The sequence below is a fragment of the Globicephala melas genome, chromosome X (genome assembly GCF_963455315.2).
Source record: "Globicephala melas chromosome X, mGloMel1.2, whole genome shotgun sequence".
In the NCBI taxonomy this organism is placed as follows: domain Eukaryota; kingdom Metazoa; phylum Chordata; class Mammalia; order Artiodactyla; family Delphinidae; genus Globicephala; species Globicephala melas.
Genome location: NC_083335.1, coordinates 2,905,605 through 2,931,261, shown reverse-complemented (window position 1 = coordinate 2,931,261; position 25,657 = coordinate 2,905,605). Strand labels below are relative to the sequence as shown.

Genomic DNA, 25,657 nt, shown 5'->3' with positions numbered 1-25,657 from the left:
AAAAAAAAAAGCTCTGGTCAAAGGCAATAATTTATCACAGTCTTCTTTTGTTCTAGGAGTTAAGAGTACTTACCCGCCAATATCGTGCTTTACAAAGTCCCCAGGTTCTTGTCGCCTTGATTCCCCTTGGCCAGTTGTTCCAGGGATAATATTAATCAAGAAGAGAACCCCAAGGCTAGTCATGTAGAACTGACTTATTTGTGTGATTATCATCTTCTTAGGCACCAACTTGGAGAGACCTGTGAGTTCCATGTTCAGGGAAAGAGGAAGGGGAAAGGAGTAGAAGACAAAGGGAAGGAGGAAGAAGTGGTGAAAAAAAATATTTTATTCAACTCTATTAGAGCCATTTAACTTCCAGAATATACAGCTACTAAATGCTTACTGTTACAGTCCTCCTTCTGCAGTTCATCAATGCCACCAAAATTCACTCCTGGCATATCCCTCTCTTGATTATACCAGAGCCTAACCTATAGAGGGTAGTATAAAGACTCTAAATCAGTAATTGGAAGACTTAGGTTACAACGCCATCTTTTTCCCTGTCTTCTTTTAACTAGGTGAGTCACAGAACTTCTCTTAGCCTCAGTTACCTCTTATAATCTGAGATCTTAAAATAATCTCTCATGTCTTCACTTTATTTTTCCCCCATCCTGTTTGATTTTTTACTATCACAAATGCCTTTTCCATGAATAACTGTATAATACTGTAGAAAATCATAGAATATTAAGACCTGGAGTCTCTTTATAGAATTTTTGGGATTGATTCTCATCTTGATACAGTTAAGCAGTTTTCCAAAATATCAACGGGCCTGGAGAAGATGGACTGTATCCTCTGAATCGGGTTGAGAAAATGCTGAATGATGAGACACCATGATTCCTGAATAGGAATGCAATGTTTTCCCATAAAGAGATATTTGAGGGCAAAACCAGTCCCATATAGGGGCCACAACATAAAGAAATCCAAGCCTAGTCTCTTGGTACAGAAGTCCCTACGTGGTCAGCAAACTATACTGATGATAGAATTATGCAATTTTGAGTTGCCTATATGCAAGGCTGTTTTATGAACTCTGGATTGGTGGAGGTTTACCCAGGACATGGGGTTAAGAAAACAGTGTAAAGAGGCACTTGCTTGTTACCTCTAAACCTTATGGCTTCTTTGAATTTGAGACACTGACCACTTGAAGGAAACCTAATTCTTACCCAGCACCATACTCTTTTACAGTCATATAGGTGGTTTAATTTTCAGAGGGCATAGAAGGATATGAAATGTTTTTCCTAAGGAAAGTTTATACAAGACACTAATATGTAAAACAGATACATGCTGAAGAGCTATTCTGGTAGATGAGAAGATGAAGAACAAAATCTTTCTAAATTGATCCTAACCACTCCACCCCACCCCCGCCCCAAGGCAGCCACTAGGTTCTATATTAGATTGTCTTCTTGAATCTGATACAGGCATAGAAAACTATGATACAGGAAAAGATGGATTTCTGACATGAGAAAATGTCCACATTATAGATAGAAATAGTCATAGTATTCGGCTGTATCACATAAATTTGCCAATTTGACAATTTTTCTTTCACAAAACAGCAATTTCTTATGCTCAATTTAATATGTGCTGTGACATTCATGACTCATGAGCTGTACAAGAGTTGATGGCTATTTTACAGAAATCAACAGAAACAGTACAGTTAAGAAAACCATAGCATATGAGTAAGAAAATATGGTACATAAACAGACAATTCTGGGGCAAGAGAAACAGCTGTAGTATGGGCAATAACTCTCTGACATATGCTCAAACATCCACAGGGCTTTAGAAGACCCTAAGGTTGAAAATCACATGACAAAGGTTAATGCTCATATAATCATGATTGACAATTACTCTACAGGAACAAAGAGACTTGGTACAGGATATGAAGTCTAAATTGTAGAAATAATACATGGAATATAGGACAGAACTATGATGCATGCTTAAAAAACATGAGTGCCTGAGTAACAATCCTGGGTTTAGGAGAAGATGGCCATGCTGCATGAGCAAAGATACTCATAGTGTATGTTCAACTATGCTATTCTAGTATATAACTATGGCTTATGTTCAAATGATCATGGTAAACAAGGAGCAAATCTTCACACTAAGCATAGATGCCAATGACACAGAAACAAATGCCCATGATTTGGAAGGAGAAAACTATGATGCATAAGAAGACAACAATGTTATATAAACTCATGACTAAGATACATGTTCAAATAACCATTATGCATGAGAAGACATCCATTATATATAAAAGAGGTTAGACATAATACATGCCCTCCAACTACCATGACACTTGCTAGCAAACAATATTATTATTCATGTGAACACATTTATGATATAAAACCATTTGGCTATGATATATGTCAGAAAACCATAGCACATAAGCCTACTAACCACTGAACAAGAGAAGAGGGCCTTGGTACACATTTCATTAAGACATTGCACGTGATCAAAAGAATGCCACTAGACTGCTGTACAACAATGTGAATATACTTAACAACACTAAACTGTACAGTTAAAATGGTTGATTGTTTGTCATGTGTTTTTTTTTTACCAGAATTAATGTTTTTTTTTTTGTTTGTTTGTTTGTTTGCGGTACGCGGGCCTCTCACTGTTGTGGCCTCTCCCGTTGCAGAGCACAGGCTCCGGACACGCAGGCTCAGCGGCCATGGCTCACGGGCCCAGCCGCTCCATGGCATGTGGGATCTTCTTGGACCGGGGCACGAACCCGTGTCCCCTGCATCGGCAGGCGGACCCTCAACAACTGCGCCACCAGGGAAGCCCAGAATTAATGTTTTAATTAAAAAACAACATGCCACTGGAAGAGGCAGAGTCTTAGCAAGTTAGCAAATATCTATAAAACAGACCCAACCCTGATATATGTACAGAGAAATATGGCACATTAGAATATATTAGCATTAAATGAACATAAATCCATGTACATGCTCAGATGATCATCAAACAGTACAGAGAAGGACAGTAGAAGAGCAGACACTCAAAATTATTCTAACAACCTTGCTGAATTTTCAAGTGACCGTAGTGCATAAACCATGACACTTGAACAAAGAGCCTTCAAACATGATAAAGCATCTATCTAGCTGGAGACAACTATGGTATATGCTTAAACAACCATGATGAATGTGAAGAAGTATTTGGTATATTAGTCCTTAACCACAATGTGTGCATACACAATGTGTGTATCATGGCAACCATGATACAAGAATTAAGTGACATGGTTTAGGGGTAGATGGCCATGCTAGACTGCCATGATGCAGGAACAGGAGCCATGGTCCAAGAGTAGGTTGACATGCTCAAATTTTTCCACTGGAGCTGAGAGGTAAGGTATAGATGCAAGTGACCATAATGAAGAATTGATATCTTTCAAGTAATGATGACCACGGTGAATAAATTGCTATTTATAACATAAACAAACAAATATAATACTACACATACCCATGATGAATATACTGAAAATTACAGCAAAGGAACATCATATAATGACATGAATATTCAAACAACTATGTTGCATGAGCAGAATGTAAAACCTAATACTAGTTTTAAAGTTAGTATAAAGAAGCCGGTGTACACTGTAAAAGTAGACAACCATGGTGTATGCTCATATAAGTACAGCAAATGAATAAACACCGATGACACATGAGCTTAAAACCAATGAGTGTATTCAGATAACCATGGTCACAATGGCAGATCCCTCTGGTAGGGGCAGATTGGCTATAATATAGGAGGTAACAACCCTTGTGCAGGCTCAGATAATCTTGGTATTAGAATGTATTATCTATGGTACAGGAACACACAATCATGACACATGCTCAAGTCACCATAATATGTAATTGCATAGCCAAAATAACAATGGTTACTCAATCAATTCACTCTGCTCAAGAACTAAAGGAAGGTACAAGGAACTAACCAGAGGGAAATCTCTATTAGCTGATAACTTACAAATTAATATCTCCATCCTAGATCTCTCCTGCAACCCATATCTGCACTTAGATGTCTGAGAAGCACCTTAAACCTAACACATTCAAATATCCACCTACACACACACACACACACACACACACACACACACACACACAGACCTGGTCCTCCTGCAGTCTTTCTCATTTCAGGTAATAGTAACCCCACCCTTCCATCTGCTCAGTAAAAACTCTGATGTCATTCTTGATTCCACTTTTACTCTCACACCCCACATTCAATCCATAAACAAGTCTCATGGGCATTCCATTAGAAAGGAAACATATCCAGAATAAAACCACTGGTCATCACCTCTGCTGATACTCTGGCTTGTCATCTCTTGCTGAGATCATTATAAAAGCCTCTTAACTGGTCTTGCTGCCTGTGCCCTTGCTCCCTTACAGTCTGTTCTTTAAACAGCAGACAGAGTGAAATTATAAAGTGTTAAGTCAGATCATGTCTCTCCTCTGTTCAAAACCATCCAATCGCTTCCCATTTCAAAAAGCCTTATTATGACCTACAAGAACCTACATGATCTTATCCCCAAATAGCTGGCTAACCTCTACTACCCTCCTCTCTTACTCACTCCATTTCAGCCATATTGCCTCCTTGCCACTCATTGGATATGCCAGGCATGCTCCAGCTCTAGAGCCTTTGCATCTGCTATTGCCTCTACCTGGAATATTCTTCCATCCAATTTCCAGATAGTTTGTTCATTCCTTCACTTTAGGTTTTTATCCAAATATCACCTTTCTCATTGAGGCCTTCCCTGACCACCCTATCTAAAAATTCAATCCTTCTACACATCCCAGATACTTCCTATGCAGTTGCCTGCTCTATTTTCCCTTTTAGCACTTCTAGCATATATTTTATGTTTTTTGTTATCATCTCTTTCCCCAGTAGAATATAAGCTCAATGGGGACAAGGAATTTTGCTTGGTTTATCCATAGATATATGTCCAATGCATAGAAAAGTGCTTGATAAATAATGCATACTTAATAAATAGCTAATGAATGTTATTTTGAAAAAGTCACATCCCTAAATGAGGTAAGATAGTATAAAGGATAGGGTGTAGGATGGGCTTTGGAACACACTAGATTAAGAGACTACTTGGAATTACCAAATATTAGTCATGTTAGGCTTTAAAGACCTCATTCTTTAACATAAAATGGGGGTAATAATACTCATCCTCTAAGAATTCTAAAGATTAAATAATATAACATACATAAAATGCCTGGCTAAAGACCTGTTACCAGGATGAGTCAGCTGTTATATCCTGTCCAAATATAAATTCATTTTATCACAAACATTTGAGCATCCACTTTGTACAAGGCACCGATACAGTACAATCTTCTATAAGAATTCCTAAAACTCCTTTACCTTAGTGCTTAGAAAGTACTAGATACCAACACTCTGCCCACCAACTCCCCTGCTTGGATGCTATGAGGCACTATCTGCCAGAACTTTACCTGAACAGAGGTATCCCAAGTGCTGCTACCCAGATACTATGAAGCCAAATCTGCCATTTCTTTGCCTCAATTTGTCACCAGAGTTTCATTTAAGGCCATCTAATTCTACCCAGCCTCAGGTCACTGTCACTATTAAACGTTTTGGAGTAAGAAAGATCCTAGTTCCAATCCTTGATTTACCACATAGAAATCTGACATTGGGTGAGTGATTTGACTCAATATTCTCATCTATAAAATGTTGATAATGGTACTACTGACACATAGGAGTGTTATAAGAATTAAATGGTGCAATTCGTGTACAGAATTAAGCATTATGTTTGATATATAATAATCCTTGGTCACTGTAACCTACAAATAAATTCCTTGATCTCTTGCCCTCCAACAAGCCTCAGCTCCATCCTAATTTAGCCACTCACTCCCATGGTCATAGCCTAAATCTTGTCATTACCAATCTATGGTCTCAAATAACTATCTGATCATATATTTCCAACCCTTTTCATCCAGTACCTTTATACTGTCAACCCTTCTACCCCCCTATCTCTAATCCCTTGATCTTACCACCTTTAAATTTCCCATCATCACCTTGGTGTTCTTACTTTCTTATCCTACTTGGATTACATACATAGTACGTAATTAAAATCATTATAATCATTCTCTGCTGTGAACCCTCAACACACTTGCCTTTCCCTTACTCTGTTGTGACTGCCTGGAAAAAATATAAGCCCTGGTTAAATCCATCTCTTTGCCTGCAACTAAGCAGCTAAATATAGCTGGAGAAAAATCCATAATTATTCCTGACTGGTCTCTCTTTAAATTTTCCCCAACATACTTCAAATGTCCCATGATCCTTTTACATTTGCCAAACCAATTTACTCTCCCACTTTCTGAAACAACTATTTTTTACTTTCTTTTCTCTCCTTAATTCTCCAGTAGCTCTTCTCCCAGACTCTTAACAGATGGCTTTGCTTCTTATTTTCCAGGAAAAATAAAACAATCAGAAGATTTTATCCTCATAATATCAATTATTACAATCTACCTGAATCTCAGGCATATACTCTACCTTTCCCTTGTTACAAGAGGTGTCTAGTCTTATCTTATGCTATCCCTTGTACAAGTGCCCTGGATCCTATTCCCTGTCTCCTGCTCAAGGATTTTAATTCAGTGATTTTCTTCTCTCTCCCACACTTGTCATTTTTTCCCTATCTACTGGCTCATTTCCTGCAGCATAAAAAAATGATGTAATTATCATCCATGATCAAAAAAAAAAGCAGCCCTCCCTTGACCTGACATCCCCCTCCACCTCTTTCCTAATTTCTCTGCTTCCATTTATCGTAATTCAGTTCAATAATTTTTGATATCACTATGTCAACTTCTTCACTTCTCATTTTCTGATTCCCCTTATACCAATCAAGTATTTTCACCTATCTCTCCACCTAAACCACTCACTATTCATTCATTCAAAACTTATGAAGCACCATCTACTTACCAGGTTCTAGGTGCTGGGAGTACAGCAGTGAACAAAACAGAGTAAAAGGGAATCAATGAAGTGAAAACAACACTAGACCAAGAACTCTTCTCTCTCACACACCTCACATCAAATCCACCCATACCCAAACCACATCTACACCTTGATTTCTCTCTTCTACACCATATATCCAAACTATCAGCTTATCCTGTTGACTTCAAAACAGATTCAGACTCTAACCACGTCTCACTACCTCCAATGCCCACAAGCTTATCTAAACCATCATCTCTCACCACCATGACTGCAGTGAATGGCCTCATAACTTGTCTTGCTCCTTCCTTTCCTGTCCCCTACAGTCCATTACCTGCACAGCAGCCAGAGTGAGTTTTTAAAAATATAAGTCTGATTATAACACTCCATTCTCAAATTTTTCCAGTGGATTTTCATTGGATCCAAAGTACTTGTCATGACCTATACGGACCTACTTGATTTGACCACTGGCTACCTCTGAATCTCACCTCTTTCTACTTTCCCTCTCCACTACTCATATCAGGTTAAACTGATTTTCCTACTGTTCCTTGAAAGCATCCAGCATGCTCCTGCCTTAGGGGCTTTGCACTTGCTCTTCTCTGTCATAAATGCTCTTCTTCCATAAATCATTTTGGCTCACTCCTTTACTTTCTTTAGGATTCTAGTTCTGTGCCCCTGCTTCAGAGAAACTTTCCTCGATCACTGTTATCTAAAACTGCATGCTCCTTTCTCATCTCTCTCTATCCCCTTACCCAGTACCATTTTTCTTATAGAATATAGCACTACCTAAAATTACATCATATATTTACTTGTTTATTTTCTGTTTCCCCCACTAGGTATGTTTCATTAGAACAGAGACCTTATCTCTATTTCCAAGCCACAGAACAGTGCCTGGCATATGGTAGCTACTCAGTAAAATATTTGTTGGAAAAAAGAATGCTTTCTGCATTCATGCCCACACTATTCTAGGGATCCTTTCCTTCTCAGAGATATATTCTGAAGACTACCTTTCCCCCATGCCTTTCAATCCTTCATTTTATGGGAAACAAATGTTCCTGTGTCCTCAACCTCTTAACAGAAAAATCTCCCCTTCTCCCTGCTTTAAGTAAGTTGGGTTTACGTCAAAGACATTACTTCATTAACTTTCCTCTGAAGTGTAGCATGTGCATAGTCCCACACATTATGCAACTGAGAGACAGGATCAGAATTATCTCATCTCTTTAATGCCACTTTGAAACTATTCTTCTCCTGTGTGCATACACTCCTTGTCATTTGAGGTTCGTGCCATCTATCTGTATCACCCTCTGCCCTCATTAGTCTTACACCAACCTCCTTATAGCCTCCCCACATTGATTCAAAAACAGTGCTCAACTCACACTTTTTATGTCGTTCCATCATCTTCAGTATTTCATTGTTGGTGTTGATAATGTATCTGTATATTCCACTTTATCAATCTATGCTCAGAGCCACATTCTCTTTATCTTATACATAATTGCTCCATAACTGCATCAAAAATCTTAAACTCCAGTATCTTTAATTTCTGTCTTTATTATGTTATTCTTCTAGTTTTTAAACTATTACTTCTACTCCACTTGCTCTTTGAAATTAGAGCTTCTGTCTATTGATCCTTCCATTATCTCCTATTCTCTTAGGCTTGCTTAGTGCTACTTCCTTTCATTTCAAGGCTGGAGCCAATAGTAAATCATTTGAATTACTCCTTCACCAGAACCTTGCATATACGACCTTCCACCGTATTTGCTCAGAAATACTTTCTTGGACCAATAAACCAAAACCAAAAAAAAATCTGTGTTCTCTTAGACTGGTGAATGTCGCTGAAGAAAATTCCACGTCATGCAAAGCAGCCCCACAACAAATCAGTCTCCAAGGCCAGAACCATTCAATTCTTTGATTTGTCATAAATCAGCCCTCTCCACTACTCCTCTCAACTGTTTGCTCTAAACTTGTCATTCATCTCAAGTTGCCTATTCAAGGAAATTTACAACGTTCTTAAGAAAAAGTCAAGATGCTCAGGAAAGACAAAACATCCATAGCACATACTAACAGCGTTTCACCCATATCCCCTTGTATCTTTTTATCAGTTTCTTCTATACTGACTTTGCTGTGCCTTCTCTCCAAACCTGGGTAGCCCTTAAATGGTATTAACAGGTGCAGAGGTACAAATACTGCAGCTCCCTGATGGGGACAACGTTGAGGTGTGACCCACAGTGTCTCCATGATACTTTGCTTGACATACTATCCTTGCTTGCCCTCCTTCCCTTCCTTGCCTTACTTTCCACTCCTCTGGTTTTTCATGGGATTACTTCCTAATAAACTACTTTCACATGAATCCTAATCTCAGAGTCTGTTTCTGTGGAACCGAACTTAAGACATCATCCCTGCCCCAACCTACAAAAAACATTCACTTTTATATTTACCCTTAATTTCTCTTCTATTCATTTCATAAAGCAAGGTTAACCTGTCCACTTTAAGGATAATCCATCAACCCAAGATCCTGATCTCATCAACTCCTTTTCCCTCCATCGACTCTCCTACTCACCTGTATCTTAGATCTCTCTTCTCTAATGACTCCTTTCTCTTAGACTGTAAACATAATCAAGTTTCTCCCATCTAAAAAAATATTCTATTGATATGCTCTTTTCTAGTTATCTTCTTTCCTTTCTTCATCAATCAAGTTTCTTGCATGAGTAATTTGTAATTGTTAAATCCACCTTATTTGTCTTCTATTCATTCTTTTAACAACTACATTCTGCTTTCTTCCCTGATCATTTCACTGAAACTATGTACTATGTCAGTGATCACCAGTAATGTTGGTACTAAAAATATAACCCACACTTAAGAGCACCAATTAGATTGAACTTCCTTTCTTTCTCTTTTTCTTTTCTTTTATTCTTTTTTTTTTTCTTTTTGATAGCACTGACCACAACTTCTTCCTCTAAAATTCCTTGGACTCCATGTTACCATCCTAGTTATAATACAACTTTGTTCATTTCTAGTCCATCTCCTTTGTAGGCTTCTATTTGGATACCTCTAAAATTTGGGGCTCCCTGGTTCTGAATTAGTACAATTCAAGATATGTCTTCTCAACTTCTCATTAGAAGAGATAGCAACAAGAACCAGTGAGGAGAGAGGAGTCTTATTGTCAAAAGTAATGGAAAACAGACAAAATTCAATGTCTTAAAAGGAAATTTAATGGTACACATTGCTGTTAAGAATGAATTAAGATAAACTACAAGACACATGTTCCATCTTTTAAAACAGAATATATAGACCCAAAAGCTGTTAGGAAAGACAAGATAATGTCACACAAATACCATAACTTAGAAACCTAAAGGCTGAATTAGCTAAAAATGTATGTGGTGGTATAATGTATCTTGTACTGTAATGTTCTTTGAAGCATATACAGGTATAGATGCTATTCTTCCTCATCCCTACCAGTAGTGGCAACTCATAAGACTTTCTACTTTCAATAACACTACTTCAGGATACATAAAACAAGAACTTACAACTAAAAGATAAAGGAAAGATATTGCGTTGTTGAGGTAAATTAACATACTACTCAGTTTGCAACAGATTAAGCTGACAAAGATGAAGACAAATCAAACACCATAATTAATACAACTGACAAACATAAACTGACATTTCTACTCTAAATAACACATAATAGTACTTCTTTTCAAGCCCCATATCAAGGAAAATTAAAAAACTAAAATTACAAAATAAAACTTTATTTTGGGGGGAATGAACCCAGAGTTCATTAAACCCAGAGTTCAGATAAATACATAAACCAACATTCTTCAACACCTTTAATTACACAAAACAGAATGAAGAATATCTCAAGAAAATAAAATAAAAACAATTGCCAGAGGAAAAGTTAGAGAAAAAAATAAAATTAAAAAAACAAGTTGTGGTTTTGACTATATCATACAGTAGGCAGGTATAAACCAAAACAAAAGTTTCCAATGATGGGGACTTTGACTACATACATACGGACAGACACACACACACACACACTCACTCACTCACTCACATGAGCTCAGATGCTCCAAGAGCCAAAATTTCAGAGTATCAATGAATCAGAAGTAAGTCTGTGTCTAATCTCCAACACTCAGGAGACTACAGGAGCGTTGCTTCAGTTTGAACTGAACATGGAGAAATAAAGACAGAAAGATTCTTCTCCCCAAAGGTTTTAAACCACAGGAAGCTTCTCTCTCAGGTTTGCAACCTAAATTCACATTAATGTTTCATTCAAGAAAACTCATCATGAATTTACTTTTACGTGGCTGCAAAATATGCACAAGGTGACCTACAAAAGCAAACATAAATATCTCTGGAAAATAATACATTCAAATTTGGTTTTCTGGAACCCCCACAAACAATATTTTCAGAGGCACTGATAGGTATAAAAGATAACCAAGAACACAAAAAGTCTATGAATTATGAAAAAGAAACAACAGAAACAATTAGAAGAGAAACTAAGCCCCACATACTGCATATTTTGAATTATCAGACACATATGATAAACGAACTATGACCTCCACATAAAAAGCTTAAAATATCTGCAGAGAACAGGATATTATGAACAATAAACTAGAAGACTTGAAAAAGAACCAAATACAACTTCTGTAAATAAAAAGACTTTGAAAAGTAAAGTGTGTATTTTATTAGGACATGCACTTAATATAGATAGAAACAGCTTGTATATCTTTTACATTAGAAGAGAAGGAAAACATAAAATTATTTAAGAAATATCAATCCAAATAAGGAAGAAATGAATGAAAAATAAACATAAACTAGGCAGTCTAAATAAAAAGCATAAATAAAAGCTAAATAAAAAGAAAATGATAGTTTTAAACTCAGATATTTATCTATCAGCAATTTTATTATATGTAAATGACCTAAAGACCCTAGTTCAAATATAAAGGATATCAGACTAGATTACAATAATAAAATTAATTAACTGCATGTTATTTATGAGTCATATCTAAAACACAAGAGAAATAAAAGTTGAAAGTAAAAACAAAAAGATATGCTGTACAAATATTAACTATAATATTACTTTTAATATTCAGGAAATAATAACTTTTTTTTTTGGACATGCCATGTGGCTTGCAGGATCATAGTTCCCCAACCAGGGATAAAACCCACGTCCCCTGCAGTGGAAGCACAGAGTCCTAACCACTGGACTGCCTGGGAATTCCAGGAAACAACTTTAATTCAAATGTTTTACTAGATATAAAGAGGAAAACTCCATATAATAAAAGATTCAACTTACCAAGAAGTAGAATAAAGGTCTAAGCACCTAATAACACAGCTTCAAAATGTGTAAAGCAAAAATTGACAGAACTACAAAGAAACATAGACATATCTATGATAATAATGGGAGACTTTACAATAGCCACTTCATAAACTGACAGATTAGACAGATTTTAAAAATCAGGACAGATATAGAAGGTTTGAACAAGATAAGTAAGAAAACTGACCAAGTAGAAATATAGAGAATATTGTACTCACTGGTGGCAAAAATAAACATTATACTTAATCTCACTAGATATATTTACAAAAATTTATAAGAATATAAAGCAAATCACAACAAATTTCAAATGACTGAAATAATATAGGATATATATAACTCATGGTAAAATAAAATACAAATTAGAACATCTTTAGTATATAATAGCAAAATCACTGTTCCTTAAAAAACTAAAAATAAAACTACCATACGATCCAGCAATCCCACTACTGGGCATATACCCTGAGAAAACCATAATTCAAAAAGAGTCATGTACCACAATGTTCATTGCAGCTCTATTTACAATAGCCAGGACATGGAAGCAACCTAAGTGTCCATTGACAGATGAATGGATAAAGAAGATGTGGCACATATATACAATGGAATATTACTCAGCCATAAAAAGAAATGACATTGAATTATTTGTAGTGAGGTGGATGGACCTAGAGTGTGTCATACAGAGTGAAGTAAGTCAGAAAGAGAAAAACAAATACCATATGCTAACACATATATATGGAATATAAAAAAAAATGATCATGAAGAACCTAGGGGCAGGACGGGAATAAAGACACAGACCTACTAGAGAATGGACTTGAGGACATGGGGCGGGGGAAGGGTAAGCTGGGACAAAGTGAAAGAGTGGCATGGACATATATACACTACCAAATGTAAAACCGATAGCTAGTGGGAAGCAGCCGCATAGCACAGGGAGATCAGCTTGGTGCTTTGTGACCACCTAGAGTGGTGGGATAGGGAGGGTGGGAGGGAGACGCAAGAGGGAGGAGACGTGGGGATATATGTATATGTATAGCTGATTCACTTTGTTATAAAGCAGAAACTAACACACCATTGTAAAGCAGTTATACTTCAATAAAGATATTTAAAAAAATAAAACTTATGGCAAGCAGCTCGCAGTACTTTAGGAAAAACATGTGGCCTTATATATGTATTTTAAAAAGAAAAAAAAAACAATTAGCTAAGCACATATCCCAATAACTTAGAAAATGAAGATCAAAATAAGCCCATGGAAAAGGAACATGCTAATAAAGACATAAGCATCAATTTTTAAAAAGGAAAATAACTTGTAAAAGAGATGATTAAGAAAGCCAAAAGTTGATTCTTTGAAATAACTAACATTAGACAGATCATAAGAGTGTAGTTGAACAACTTTATGAGCAAATGTCTAAAAAATATACTAAAACCGAATCAAGAAGAAATTAGAGAAAATGAATAGTCCTATAAGCAGTAAAGAAATTGAAATAGTAGTCCAAAATCTACCCAAAAAGAAAACCCAGGGCCAGGATAGCTTTACCAGTAAGTTTTTCTGAGCATTCAAGAAAGAAATAATGTAAATTATTTGTAAATTCATCCACAAGATAATAAAAGATACAACATCCCTAATTCATGTCACTAAATTAGCATAACCTTAATACCAAAACCTTACAATGACAGCATGAGGAAAGAAAATTACTGGCAAAAATTCAGAAGAAACTTAGTAAATTATATCCAATATTTAAAATGAATAATACATCATGGTCAAATTGTTTTTATCCTAGGTATTCAAGGTTAGTTGAATATGAGAATATCTATTAATATAACTAATATAATCTACATCAACAGATTTTTTTAAGTTATACCAATATAAGTAAGAGTAAAAGGTAATTTATTTGATCTGATGAAAGGTATCTACAAAACAACCTATAGAAAGCAAAATACCCAAGGGATAAATTATGAAAACCGTACCTTTGAGATCAGGAACGTGATTCAACTCCTATTCTACATTCTATTGAAAGTTTCAGGTAGTAGAGTAAAACAATAAGAAGAAAAGAGATAAAGTTTGGAAAAGAAGGAATAAAACTTTCATTACCTGGATATGATATGAATGTCTATTTAGAAAATCCTAGATAATCAACAGATAAATTATTAGAATTTGTAAGAGAGTTTATCAAGATAGTTAGATATAAAATTAATATCCAGAAATCAATAAAATTCTAAAGACAAATAATTATATACTGAATTTTAAAAATTATACATACAGTAGCATAAAATTAAGTACCTAGGTCTAGGAATAAATCTAACAAATGATGTACAAAGCCTCCACGTGATAGAAGTATAGAATTTTATTCAGAAATATAACTTTAAATACAGTATTTTCAAGATGTCAATACTGCTCAATTTATTTTTTGACTGATTAATTGGTCAGCCTTGACAAGCTTATTCTAAAATTTATATGGAAATACAAAGAACCAAGAATAGTTTTTTGAATTCTTGAAGAAGAATAAGATTAAAGGATTTGATCCACCGATAAGACGACTGCATTTAAAATTTTTAATTGGGGTAGAAGTGTATTAATGCCAGGAAAAAAAAAACAAAGGGAATTGAATGGAGAGTTCAAAAACAAATCCATGCATATATGAACACTTGATTTATGACTGAGTTAGCACTGACGAATTGTCTGGTAAACACAGGATTTTCAATAAATTGTTGTAGGACAATTGGTTATTTTCATACCTTATACAACAATTAAATTAGAGTCTTACCCATAGCATACAAAAATTTATTACAGGTGGGTTGAAAACCTAAATATGAAAGCCCAAACTATAAAGACTACATAACAGAATGAACTTCACAAAGTTGGAGAAAGTATTTCTTAAACATATATAAAGCGCTAACCATGAAGGAAGCAATTGTTAGAGTATATTAAAATTCAAAATTCTGTTCATCAAAAGATGCAAGAAAAAGAGTAAAGAACAAGCATAGAATGGTATAGTCTTGTCACACACCACACATATATCTCTTAAAGAAACATTATTCAAAATATATGAAGAATTCCTACAACACAATAAGAAAAAGAGAGAAAATCCAATAGCAAAAATGGACAAAAGATTTGAAGAGGTACTTCACAAAAGAGGAACTCCAAATTGTCATTACCTTAAGAAAAGATGCTTAATTCAGTAGTAATCATGGAAAGGAAAATTAGAGCCACAATAAGTTTTCATTGCACCTTCATTGGTTGCCAAAAATTTTAAAGTCTCATAACACCAAGTTTGGCAAGGATATGAAGCAACAGGGATTTTCCTACACTGCTGATGGGAGTATAAAATGTTACAGCCTCCTTGGAGAGCAGTTTGGCATTAGATTGTAAAGTTGATGATACATATACCCATGATCCACCATTTCCACTGTTAGATGTATACCTTAAAAAACTTATGTGCAAATGCACTAGGATAATTGTAAATGTAAAAGAATTTTCATGGCAGCACTGTTCTAAAAAAAGAACTGGAAACAACCTGAGTGTCCACCTTAAAATAAAATGGATAAATCATGGTATATTCATACAATGGAGTACCATATAACAATGAAATAGAAAGAAGTACAATTACATGCATCAACTTGGATACATATCACAAACCTAATGTTAAGCAAACAGAGCAAGGAACACAGTATGGTTTTATTCATATAAAATTCAAAAAGAGGCTAAACTAAACTACATTTGGATATACATGATAAAGCTATAAAGAAAAACAAGTAAGATCCAGGATAGTCATTACTTCTGGTGGGGAAAGAAAAGGTTGAGATAAGAAATAGTTTCATTACAGGCTTCAGGAGTACCCACAATGTTGTAGATCTTGATTTGGATAGTGGTTGTACAGATGTGCACTTTATACTTATAATAATTATAATTATTCTTAAACGGTGTGTATCATTATATGATATTTCTATATATATATATTATATCTCATATTTTTAAAATTCAGAAAAATAAGTACTATGCCAGTTAAATGCTACAAATTTCAGAATGTTGATTATATTGATATATTTCTCTAAAAATTTAGTCTTAATATTGATTCAAGAAATGTAATTAAAGCAATGAGGCACCACTCCATCTATCAAATGAAAAAAAGATGTTTTTAAATGCTAAACAATTCGGTTGAAGATAGGACAAGACAGGAATCCTAGATATGTGTGTGTGTGTGTGTGTGTGTGTGTGTGTGTGTGTCTGTTGATGAGAGCATAAAACTATGCAACCTTCCTTGAAAACAATCTGGCAGCATGAATAAAAAGCCTGTAAAAAAATATGCCCAAATGACCACAGTGCATGATGAAGAGGTACTACTGGAGTCTGAGCATTTGACTATGATACACAATCAAAAAGCCCTGCAACATGAGCTGACAGTCATTATATAGGAGGAACAATGATTCAAGAGATTCCATATGGCCCAAGTGCAGGCAGTAACTGATAGATGAAGGGATAGAGCAGATGTCACAAGTGCAGGCAGTAATTGATAGATGAAGGGATAGAACAGATGACAATGATGCACAAAGAGACCACGAATACCATATGATCACAACGCACCCTCGGACAACTCTGCAAAATGACCTTTTTGCCATGATATAGGTAGCTGGTATAGGAGTAGACATCAGTGATGGAGGGAAAGAACACCTCAGTGCAGGATCTGAAAACAGCATGCATAAGCTAATGCATGGTCTAAGATATAGAAGATGGTATTCTTAGTACAGAATCTAACTCTAATAGTTCATGCTAAGAAAACTGTGATATTATATGGACTATGCACAGAAAAGCATCATGAATGATCAAAAACTTAAAGGAGCAGAGAAACATGGTTTAGAGCTTGTTCAACATGGATATGGTATAAGATAGAAAAACAACCTACAATACAGATACATGTATATGTATAACCGAATCTCTTTGCTGTACACCTGAAACTAACACAACATTGTTAATCAACTATACTCCAATATAAAATAAAAATTAAAGAACTACAATACAGGAAGAAATATCTGGAGGCAAAAGCACATGGAAATACTGTAAAGAGGAAAACAACACAATATATTTTGAAATAGCAATGGGGTTTGAACAAATATCACTGGTATTTGAGTTTCTAATGTACAATCAAATAACTTCAAAATACATGCTGAGAGCAAAAGGATATGATAGAGAAACTGACAGAAACAATGGGAAACTATAAAAAGGGAGTTCAAAATGAAATAAATTTGCTACATAAACTTATTTCTATAACATGGGAAATGGCAATCGCATTATAACAGTAGACATGATTATGTCATGTGCACTAGTAGTTTTCTGGTAGCATCTTTAGGATTCTCTATGTATAGTATCATGTCATCTGCAAACAATGACAGCTTTACTTCTTTTCCGATTTGGATTCCTTTTCTTTTTCTTCTCTGATTGCTGTGGCTAAAACTTCCAAAACTATGTTGAATAAGAGTGGTGAGAGTGGGCAACCTTGTCTTGTTCCTGATCTTAGTGGAAATGCTTTCAGTTTTTCACCATTGAGGATGATGTTGGCTGTGGGTCTGTCATATATGGCCTTTATTATGTTGAGGAAAGTTCCCTCTATGCCTACTTTCTGCAGGCTTTTTACCATAAATGGGTGTTGAATTTTGTCGAACACTTTCTCTGCATCTATTGAGATGATCATATGGTTTTTCTCCTTCAATTTGTTAATATGGTGTATCACATTGATTGATTTGCATATATTGAAGAATCCTTGCATTCCTGGGATAAACCCCACTTGATCATGGTGTGTGATCCTTTTAATGTGCTGTTGGATTCTGTTTGCTAGTATTTTTTTGAGGATTTTGGCATCTATGTTCATCAGTGATATTGGCCTGTAATTTTCTTTCTTTGTGACATCTTTGTCTGGTTTTGATATCAGGGTGATGGTGGCCTCATAGAATGAGTTGGGGAGTGTTCCTCCCTCTGCTATATTTTGGAAGAGTTTGAGAAGGATAGGTTTTAGCTCTTCGCTAAATGTTTGATAGAATTCGCCTGTGAAGCATCTGGTCCTGGGCTTTTGTTTGTTGGAAGATTTTTAATCACAGTTTCAATTTCAGTGCTTGTGATTGATTGGTCTGTTCATGTTTTCTATTTCTTCCTGATTCAGTCTTGGCAGGTTGTGCATTTCTAAGAATTTGTTCATTTCTTCCAGGTTGTCTATTTTATTGGCATAGAGTTGCTTGTAGTAATCTCATGATCGTTTGTATTTCTGCAGTGTCAGTTGTTACTTCTCCTTTTTCATTTCTAATTCTGTTGATTTGAGTCTTCTCCCTTTTTTTCTTGATGAGTCTGGCTAATGGTTTATCAATTTTGTTTATCTTCTCAAAGAACCAGCTTTTAGTTTTATTGATCTCTGCTATCATTTCCTTCATTTCTTTTTCATTTATTTCTGATCTGTTCTTTATGATTTCTTTCCTCCTGCTAACTTTGGGGTTTTTTTGTTCTTCTTTCTCTAATTGCTTTCGGTGCAAGGTTAGGTTGTTTATTTGAGATGTTTCCTGTTTCTTAAGGTAGGATTGTATTGCTATAAACTTCCGTCTTAGAACTGCTTTTGCTGCATCCCATAGGTTTTGGGTCATCGTGTCTCCATTGTCATATGCAGAAAACCATGGTATGTGAGCATAACAGATAACATGGTTAAGGCACACATAAGTATGTTATAAGAGCAGTTAGAAATGGTAGGTAGAGAAAGCCATAGAATAATACTTACTAACATGGTACAATATTTAGGAAATTATAAAATAAGATAACATGGAGTGGTCTAGGAGCACATGGCAATGACCCCATAAGTGACACCATGGCAAATGTTCAGACTACATTTGTGTGTTGTAAAGATACCGCCAGTGCTTAATCATTTGACTATAATGTAAACCAAGATAATCTCAGAACACAGCCTATCGCTCAGGATAGAGAACAAAAGAAAACAGTACTAGTATAATAATAATGACAGTGATAATGATAATAATAAATGTATACTTACTTAGTACTTACTGTATGCGAGCAACTGAGAACTTTACTTATAATAACTATTTTACTCTCACAACAAGCATATTATATTTACATATAGTAATTTTACTCTCATAACAATCATTATTTTAGGATTGAGGAAACTAAGGCAGAAAGATAGGAAGTGACTTGTACATCTAACCTCACTATATACATAAGTGGTGCTATGCTACCTCTGATGGACATGGTAGGAGACCAAAAAAGACACACACACAGCAAAGTAACTAATGGCTATATTGCTGATACACATAGCAAGCACTGTTGCATAAGTAGATACATAGCCCACTATCAAAAATCTGTGGTACATGAGCATCTACCATGGTAGTCAGAATATTTGACCACAAGGCATAATCCAGGAAACATGAGCTGATATCCAGGATGATGGAGATATAGGCAAACTCAATGCTGTCACAATTAATAAACTGTTATTCATGATACAGAAGATTATATTCTCAATTCAGAAGTAGACAATGACTTAATTTTCACAGAATCATAGTGTATGAGCATAAATCTGTAGTATAACCCAATACACTGTATATGAACATAAATTCCTTATGCATGTCCAGACTACCATGGAAAAATGAGCCAAAACCTATATGTAAGAGAAGACAGAATGGTACAAAGAAAACAATCACATAGTGGAAATTGCACAGATAGTCACAATATATGATCGAAAAGCACAATATGCGAAGGAATTACTTGGTCCAGGAGCAGATGGTAATGATGGGAGACACCATGATATATACTCAGATGACCACAATACAAAAAAAATTAAAGGTGTTTGAGTATTTGAACATGATACATACACACTAATATTCCTTGAAATGTGAGGTATCAATTATGATACAGGTACAGGTAGAAATGGTACTGTCAATTATTATGCTATTCTTGCTAGGGGAGATGTAATGGATGAGTAATGAAGAATACAACACAGCAATGAATGGCTTTGTTGAAGTAGAGACACTATTGCAAAAGGAGAAATCAAGGCATCATGTTAAAAGGACAGCCACCCCCAGTAATTTAGCATGGGAATGAGATGCACAACTAATCTCAGAATGCAAGCTGACAATCACGATAAAGAACAAAGAGACATAGTAATTTAATATTATCAACAAATACTTAGCATTTATCACATGACAGGCACTAACCTAAGCATTTTACATTTAATTCTTTGAATCCTCACAACAACCCTATGAGGTAGGTATTATTATCATTATTTTGCAGTTGAGAAAACAGAGACAGACACAAAGGGGTGGAATGACTTGCTCAAAGACATCAAGCTTAAATGGCAAAGTGGGATTAAATACAAGCATTCTAACTTCAGAGTCAGCACTTTGCATATACACTGATGGCACCATGCTTCCTCAGATGAACGTGGTACAAGATTAAAAACACAGAGTACAGGAACAAATGGCTTTGGTCCAGAAGTAGACGGCAATGTAGCAAAAGTAGACACCGTAGCACATGCTCAAACATCCGTGGTGCATGAGCAGCCACCACAGGAGTCTGAGCATTTGACTACGATGCACACTCAGAAGGTCCTGCAACATGAGCTGACATCCAGCGTATAGGAGTAGATACTAAAGACGAAGGAGGAAGCAAACACATTGAAGTAACAAATAATCATGGTATACAAAATGATATTCATGGTACAGAAATTTCCATTCTTATTACAAAGCAGACAATGATGTGCATTTTCACACACATGATGAATGAATAGAAGACTGTAGTAAAATTTCAAACACAGTAAAATAGTAAAATGTATTATGCACATTCATACTACCATGGATAATGAGCCAACACCAATTTAGAGCCAAGAGACAAGGTAGAGTAAAAAATAACCATGAGTGGAAACATCACAGAGGGATATGGTACATGATCAAATCATCTCAATACATGAATGATTGTTTCCAAAGCAGATAGCAACAGAGAAATCATGGAACACGCTCAGATAACAACAGTTGATGAAAGCCATCAGTAGTGTTTGATCATTTGATCATGCTGTACGCAAGTAAACAAAAACACTACAATATGTCATAGTGGTCAAGACACAGGAGCTATGAGACAGGATATGGTACACAAACTTGTTTTCTGAGAAGAAAACCGTGTTGTACTGCTCATATCTGCTACTCAGTTAGGTATTGTGCCTTACAGAAAAAGTCATGGTAAGGAGTGAATAGCTTTGTCCATGAGTAGATGTCAGGTATGCCAAATGAAACCTGACACCAAGTATTTATATGACCATGTTGCATTAACAGCCACAACTAATATTTGAGCATTTGATTATGATGCTTACCTATACAACTCCATGACATGAATTGAAAATGAAGACACAAAAGCAGGTAGACATGCCACTATACTTCCTGAAATGGATATTGTTGGTAATTTAAAAGACACAACACATTCCTTTAGTTTAGGAGCAGAAGGCAATGATGAAAGAGGTGAAGTCACAGTACATGCTTAAACAATCAGATGCATGAACAGCCACACTAGGAGGTTGAGCATTTGACTGTGATGCACACTCAGGCAAACCAATGGCATAAGATTAAAAGCTATCATTTTGGAATATACAGACAAGGTGCAGGAAAAGGCAGGAGTGATTGAAGAGTAGAGAGCCATGGAATAGGAGCAAATTACCATAAAACACAAACTGATATACATGATGCACAAGACACCATTTGCCTGTAGAGCAGTAAGCAATGACAGTTCCTGCTCAGGAACCATGGAGTATGAGCAGACAAGCATGCTGCATGGTCAGACAAGCATGGTGCATGAGCAAAAACCTATAATACAAAAAAATGTGGATGTGATACAGGAACAAAAAGACATGTCATGGAATATGCTCAAATGGACTGGGCATATGAATAAAGGAAACATAATACCTGAATACATTTTCTTTAGGCCAGCAGTATATGGTAATAATGCTAGAGGGGGTAACATGGCACATGTAAGACAGTCATGGTACATGAAGAACTACCAACGTTTGAGCATTTTACTGTGACGTACACCCAGACATTCCAAGAAAATGAGCTGATAACAACAATATAGGGGCAGATGAACAAGTATATTAGAAAAGATAGTGATGATGGAAGAAAAGAAATGGTAGTGCAGGAGCTAATAGGACAGTGCAGATGGCAATGATTCAAAGGGAAACCCCATGGCATATGCTCATATCATGTTTTTGTAAAACACTATCACAAATATATGAGCAGTTTACCATGATGCACACCTAGAGAACCCCAGAATTTGAGCTGACATCATGATACAGAATTAAGGGACACAGTATTATCATCATTATCAGCACCACATATATCTTACTACATGATAGGCAGTATTTGAAATGTTTATGTATAATAACTCATATAATTCTCAAAATAATCTTATGAGGTGTTATTTTTATCATTTTGCAAGAATATGAAACATGGAGATGAAACTGATATGTCCAAGATCTCACATCTTATAAGTAGATAATTCAAGATCCAAATCCAGTCATTTTGGCTCCACTATCCATTCTCTTAAATAGTACAATAAATGACAATATTCTTTGATTCTTCTGATATACATTAAAAACAGAATAATGAATGGCTTTATTCCAGAAGCAGATGGCAATGTTGCAACAGTAGACACCATAGCACATGCTCAAACATCCGTGGTGCATAAGCAGCCACCAAGGAGTCTGAGCATTTGACCATGATGCACACACAGAAGATCCTGCAACATGAGCTCACACCCAAATTATAGGAGTAGACAGTGAAGACAAAGGAGAGAAAATTCATTGCAATAGCAAACCATGGTGCACAAACTAATATACATGGTACAAAGTATTCTTAGTACAAGAGCAGACTGATAGTGTATTATCACACAAGCATAGTATTTTAAGTGGAAATCTATAGTACAACTTCAAACATTATATGAACACAAATCCATTATACATGTTTAGACTATCATGAAGGATGAGTCAATTCATATATGAAAGAGGGCACTGGTATGGTACACAAGGAAAGAACCACGGCGTGAAAAACTACTCAGATGACTGTTCTGAATTATCAGAATGTATGGCATTGGTCCAAGAGCAGATCACACCCACATGCCTATAGGACATAAGTTGTCAATTATGATACAGGTGCAGATGTACATGGTGTAGAAATAAGTCATGATATAATTCTTACTCAAATAGATATGGTATGTAATAAAAATCACGATACAAATAATGAATGACTTTGGTCTGGGAGATGACAATGGTACAAAAGGAGACTCAGATGGACATAATGCCTTATTTTAAATAATCATGGTGAATAACCAGAATTCCTATTTTATCCCATTATACACTCAAACTATGCCATTATATGAACTAACAGCTGTGATACATTTAGCAGACATGGTACAGGAGCAGACAGCAAATATGGAAGAAGCAATCATTGTGCAGGAGCTAATGACCACAATCCAAGAGCTAACATCCATGTTATAGAAGTCGTCATTCCCTACACATAAGATCATGCTGCTTCTTTTTTACATACTCATGATGGATGAGCAACATCCATCTCATATATATGTGTGTGTGTGTGTGTGTGTGTGTGTGTGTGTGTGTGTGTGTGTATAAACACATACAATACACAAACAGCTGGACAGGAGCAAATAAACATTGAGCGATTTATTCAGATGCACATCATGATCCAATATCCACAATATAGAATCAAGTTCTTGCAGTCAAGGATAAGATGACAATGGTGCAAAATAAGACCCCAGGACATATGCTCAGATGGCTATTATACATGAACAGCCACCTCTTGTGTTTGAGCATTTGATCATGATGTATATTCTGATAACCCCAAAATATGAGGCATGAATGATGATATAGGACATATCACAAGAAAATATAAAAAATACAGGGCCTGCATCAATTTACATTCCCAGCAACAGTGCAAGAGGGTTCCCTTTTCTCCACACCCTCTCCAGCATTTATTGTTTCTAGAGTTTTTGATGATGGCCATTCTGACTGGTGTGAGATGATATCTCATTGCAGTTTTGCTTTGCATTTCTCTAATGATTAATGATGTTGAGCATTCTTTCATGTGTTTGTTGGCAGTCTGTATATCTTCTTTGGAGAAATGTCTATTTAGGTCTTCTGCCCATTTTTGGATTGGGTTGTTTGTTTTTTTGATATTGAGCTGCATGAGCTGCTTGTAAATTTTGGAGATTAATCCTTTGTCAGTTTCTTCATTTGCAAATATTTTCTCCCATTCTGAGGGTTGTCTTCTCATCTTGTTTATGGTTTCCTTTGTTGTGCAAAAGCCTTTAAGTTTCATTAAGTCCCATTTGTTTATTTTTGTTTCTATTTCCATTTCTCTAAGAGGTGAGTCAAAAAGGATCTTGCTGTGATTTATGTCATAGAGTGTTCTGCCTATGTTTTCCTCTAAGAGTTTGATAGTGTCTGGCCTTACATTTAGGTCTTTAATCCATTTTGAGTTTATTTTTGTGTATGGTGTTAGGGAGTGCTCTGATTTCATTCTTGTACATGTAGCTGTCCTAAGTGTCCATCAACAGATGAATAGATAAAGAAGATGAGGCACATATATACAATGGAATATTACTCAGCCATAAAAAGAAATGAAATTGAGTTATTTGTAGTGAGGTGGATGGACCTAGAGTCTGTCATAGAGTGAAGTAAGTCAGAAAGAGTAAAACAAATACCGTATGCTAACACATATATATGGAATCTAAGAAAAAATAATGGTCATGAAGAACCTAAGGGCAAGACGGGAATAAAGACACAATGGACTTGAGGATATGGGGAGGGGGAAGGGTAGGCCGTGACAAAGTGAGAGAGTGGCATGGACATATATACACTACCAAATGTAAAATCGATAGATAGTGGGAAGCAGCCTCATAGCACAGGGAGATCAGCTCTGTGCTTTGTGACCGCCTAGAGGGTGGGATAGGGAGGGTGGGAGGGAGGGAGATGCAAGAGATATGGGAACATATGTATATGTATAACTGATTCACTTTGTTATAAAGCAGAAACTAACACAACATTGTAAAGCAATTATACTCCAATAAAGATGTTAAAAAAAATACAGGGGCAGGTGGACATGGTATAGGAGCAAAAAGCAATGCTGAAATAGAGGCAGATGTGAGTGATACATGAGTTAGTAACAATGCTGCCCAATATGACAATTATGACACAGATGAAGCTCAAACATCAGGAGTATATGAACAAACAAACTGTGGTGCTTAATCAGATGGACATAATGCCTAATTAAAAAGCCATAGTATAAAAACAAATGTTGAAACAGTTGAATATTAGTTGATAGTGATTGGAATTTCATTGTCTTAAT

At 35.8% G+C, this 25,657-nt stretch overlaps 1 protein-coding gene across 7 annotated transcripts in view; it reads right to left on the bottom strand.

The window, feature by feature from the left end:
- The window catches only part of GABRA3 (gamma-aminobutyric acid type A receptor subunit alpha3), a 313,354-nt gene that overhangs the window by 153,158 nt on the left and 134,539 nt on the right, over positions 1-25,657 (bottom strand). For all 7 annotated transcript variants that reach the window (XM_060292122.2, XM_060292123.2, XM_060292121.2 and 4 more), the window contains one exon: positions 74-239. In XM_060292122.2, the coding sequence (XP_060148105.1) occupies positions 74-239 (166 nt within the window). The remainder of the gene's footprint in view (positions 1-73; positions 240-25,657) is intronic.